General features: G+C 40.3%; 1 protein-coding gene across 1 annotated transcript; it reads right to left on the reverse strand.

Moving 5' to 3' along the window:
* Positions 1-2,023: 2,023 nt before the first annotated feature.
* Positions 2,024-3,376, reverse strand: LOC125376738 (tryptophanase-like). Its single transcript, XM_048388488.1, has one exon. The coding sequence runs from the start codon at positions 3,374-3,376 to the stop codon at positions 2,024-2,026; it is 1,353 nt and encodes a 450-aa protein (XP_048244445.1).
* Between the last annotated feature and the right edge of the window lie 519 nt (positions 3,377-3,895).

Genomic DNA, 3,895 nt, shown 5'->3' on the forward strand with positions numbered 1-3,895 from the left:
TCAGTATATTCTACATGTCGACTAAGATGGGTATTTTGGGTCAAAGTATGTTTCAGTACCTCCTATATGTCGACTAAGATAGGTATTTTGAGGCAGAGTATGTTTCGGTACCTCCTATATGTCGACTAAGATAGGTATTTTGAGGCGGTGTATGTTTCAGTATATAATCTATATGTCGACTAAGATCTGTATTTGGGTTCAGAGAATGTTTCAGTACCTCCTTTATGTCGACTAAGATAGGTATTTTGAGGCAGAGTATGTTTCACTATATTCTATATGTCGACTTAGATGGGTATTTTGGGTCAGAGTATGTTTCAGTACCTCCTATATGTCGACTAAGATAGGTATTTTGAGGCAGAGTAGGTTTCAGTATATTCTATATGTCGACTAGGATGGGTATTTTGGACAGATTATGTTTCAGTACCTCCTATATGTCGACTAAGATTGGTGTTTGGGGGCAGAATATGTTTCAGTGCCTCCTATATGTTCGACTAAAATGGGCATTTGGGGGCAGAGTAAGTTTCAGTACCTTCTATATTTCGACTCAGATGGGTAATCGGGGTCAGAGTATGTTTCAGTACCTCATATATGTCGACTAAGATCGGCATTTGAGGTCAGTCTTTGGGGCGTGGCTGATTTGAGTGTCGTTGATTGTTGTTGATGCGTTCAACCAGATTAGACTAATTTCAGTCCTTAGTGATATATCTGGAATATTAGAACATTCACTCCCTCACTAATAATGAAGCAAGTTTTTGAATTGAATGAATAGTGTGTAGACCTTCAGGTCAAGTTGATCTAATGCAGACAAAACCTAAAGTAGCAATTTATATCGAATTTATTCACATAAAATGTTACAAACACATAGCCAGTATATATTCCCAGACGTGAATCAAAATAAATAAATAAAACTTTTAATGAGTTTGTTTTGAATCTATCGTTATTAACAAAGCAAATACGGGATACACCGTAGTGCCAGATGTGCGTGGATATATCATAATATTACATACTACAACGTCAAAGCCATAACCATACCATACAGTCAGTGTAAGATACCATAAAATCCATGGATCACTCCATCAACTGCAGAACAAGAGTGTGTGAGTTTGGTGTAACGGCGCTTTAACCTGTACCCTGTCAACTGGGTTAGTCATTCCCCCATGAGCATCTTGACAAGTGTGTGAAACAAAATTGTTGAAATTCTTCCTCGTCTTCTTATTAACAAGTTGAAGATTCGGGGTAGAATAGCAACCCATGCTTGTCGTAAGAGGCGACTACAGGATCGGGTGGTCAAGCTCGCTGACTTGGTTAATGCATGTCATCGCATCCCAATTGCGTAGATCGATGCTCAAGAAATCAATCACTTCATCATCTGGTCCAGACTCGATTATTTTTCAGACTGCCGTCATATAGCTGGAATATTGCTGAGTGCGGCGTTAAACAACAAACAAACTAACAAGTCTTATTGACACATTGCATAGGGTGGTTCATCAACAGAGGGGACATCGGAGGCTCTGAAGTTCGAATCCATGTGTCACCATTCATGTCATCAATTGCCTGTCACTATTCCCGTGCCATTATCATCAAAGGTATAAACGCTCAGCTGGGATTTTTATTGAAAAACATTTTTCTGTTCCCGGAATAGAAAAACAATTCTGTTTTGGTATTTCAAAAAGCCAAAGCAAAAAACACCATTCGCAGGACATGGTGGATGTTTCAAAACAATAATGTGTAATCGTTAAAACTCCAACCCTGTTTAGATCCTTCACCCGGAAATAAACAATCGAGTGTCCGTCTGAAATAAAAGTGACCCTCTACCCCCATCCCCTACCCTACTTCCCCCAACCCAATTGAATACTAAATGATAGGCCTCTGCTGAAGTAACATATAACTGCTTTACTGATTTTCAGAGTTTAAAACTGCGTTCTACCCAACTACTCACACACATTCCCTTCAAAGCCACATGCCACAACTTTCTATATTAGCAGTTCAATAAATAAAGAACAACTGGTGCTTCACATAAGGTTTACACGCTAATCAATACTGCTTCCACAGGCACCGTCTCAACCAGGTAATAATGCTCATTTCCAACAATTCTCATTCCAGACACTCTCTCCTTTTTCGCTATAATTTGCTTGAATATATCTGCTATAAAAAGCAGGTGTGACAAGGTGTAGGCTCTCCTTGGGATGCAGAGTTTTACGAAATGTTGATGACTTTCACGGTCATTTCTGTCATCGACATCCAACACATTTGGACCATGGGCTCCACGGATGCCTCCTTCAACAAACAGAGCACAGTTGAGAGCCCACGCCGGATACTGGTGTGTTGGAATATGAGGCAAACATTTAGCTGCGTTGATGTAAAGTGCACTCCCGACCGGTTCCACAATAGACACGCCAGCTTTCTTCAGTAAATCTCCAAACTGTGTCAGTGTTTCAATTCGATACTTCAGATAGCTATCTTCAATCCCTTCCAACAATCCTATCGCAATAGCATCAAGATCTCGGGTGGCCATTCCACCCAGTCTCCATTTCCCCACTGTTCGGTTTAACTGGCTCCTAATTGTGGCGAAGAGGTCCCCGTCTCTAACTGCTATACGGCCACCAATGTTGCACAAGCCATCCTTCTTAGCGGACAGGTAAAAACCGTCGAAATAGGAGAACATCTCAAGAGCAATGTCTCTGGCTGATCTGTTAGCATACGTCTTGTCTCTTATTTTGATGAAGTAGGCATTTTCTGCAAAGCGACATCCGTCCATGAACACTCGAATACCCTTGTCATGGCAGATCTCAGATGCTGCCTTCATGTTTGCCATAGATATTGGTTGCCCTGCCTGATTATTGCTGGTCAAGGTCAAGACAACCATACCATTGCCTAACTCTACCCGAGCCAATTCTTCTTCCAGTTTCTCACAGTCAATATTACCATTAAAGAGCCCACCATCGACAAACGTGCAAGGAAGTTGGGTAGTTTTAGCGTTAACAAGTTCAGCATTTGTTTTAGTGCTAGAATACAATGTGTTACTAAAGACTGTAAACCCGGGTTTAACGAGAATTGAGAAGAGGGCGTGTTCCGCTGCCCTACCCTGGTTTACAGGGAGGATATAAGGGAAGCCTGTTAAAGATTGAATGGTTTGATCCAACTTCACATAACTGTCAGGAACAAAAGACCCCTCTTGGGATTCGATCATGGCGGCCCACTGCTGATTGCTCATTGCTGAAGCCCCGGAATCCGTCCAAAGATCAAGTGTGACCATTCGATCTGGAACCTGGAAAGGGTTGTAACCGGTGTCCAGCATTAGACTCAATCTCTCGTCCCTGGTGGTGTTTGGTAAGGGTTCCACAATCTTGATACGGAAAGGTTCTACAAACGCCATTCTATAAAATGAAATAATTAAATAATAATGCATAAATGATAATTTTGTGAGTTGTGTTCAACATAAGATAATTCAAACACACCATTACATGGATACTCGTTCATGCACGTTTTGCACTATTTTGTTGATTTAATTTTGTAAACGGGTCATGATTTCTCCAATAGACACATTCACGGATTCCCTTTAAATGACATAATATCAACATAATTGTAAATACACTTGTTTGTTAGTTCGGTTTGTTATATAGCTTCATATTTGTTTTATTGATCATTTTGAGGAATGGTCTAGAGCCGAACAAAGGTTTCGACATTGCACAAAATTTAATGCTAATATCTAGACACAATGCTTGTAATTTGATACTTCTGTGAAGTCAGAATTCCATGGATCTACGTCTGAAACGTTGTAAGGTTCATTGCCCAATCAATATGCATTCGTGAAGACAAAATATTGTTTGAATTGTTGTAAGTCTAATAAATACTTAAAGGCAATTATCGGCGGTTCTTGTACTTCCTCTCCGCA

Source organism: Haliotis rufescens, unplaced genomic scaffold, assembly GCF_023055435.1.
Source record: "Haliotis rufescens isolate VD_foot unplaced genomic scaffold, xgHalRufe1.0.p SCAF_72, whole genome shotgun sequence".
Classification (NCBI taxonomy): domain Eukaryota; kingdom Metazoa; phylum Mollusca; class Gastropoda; order Lepetellida; family Haliotidae; genus Haliotis; species Haliotis rufescens.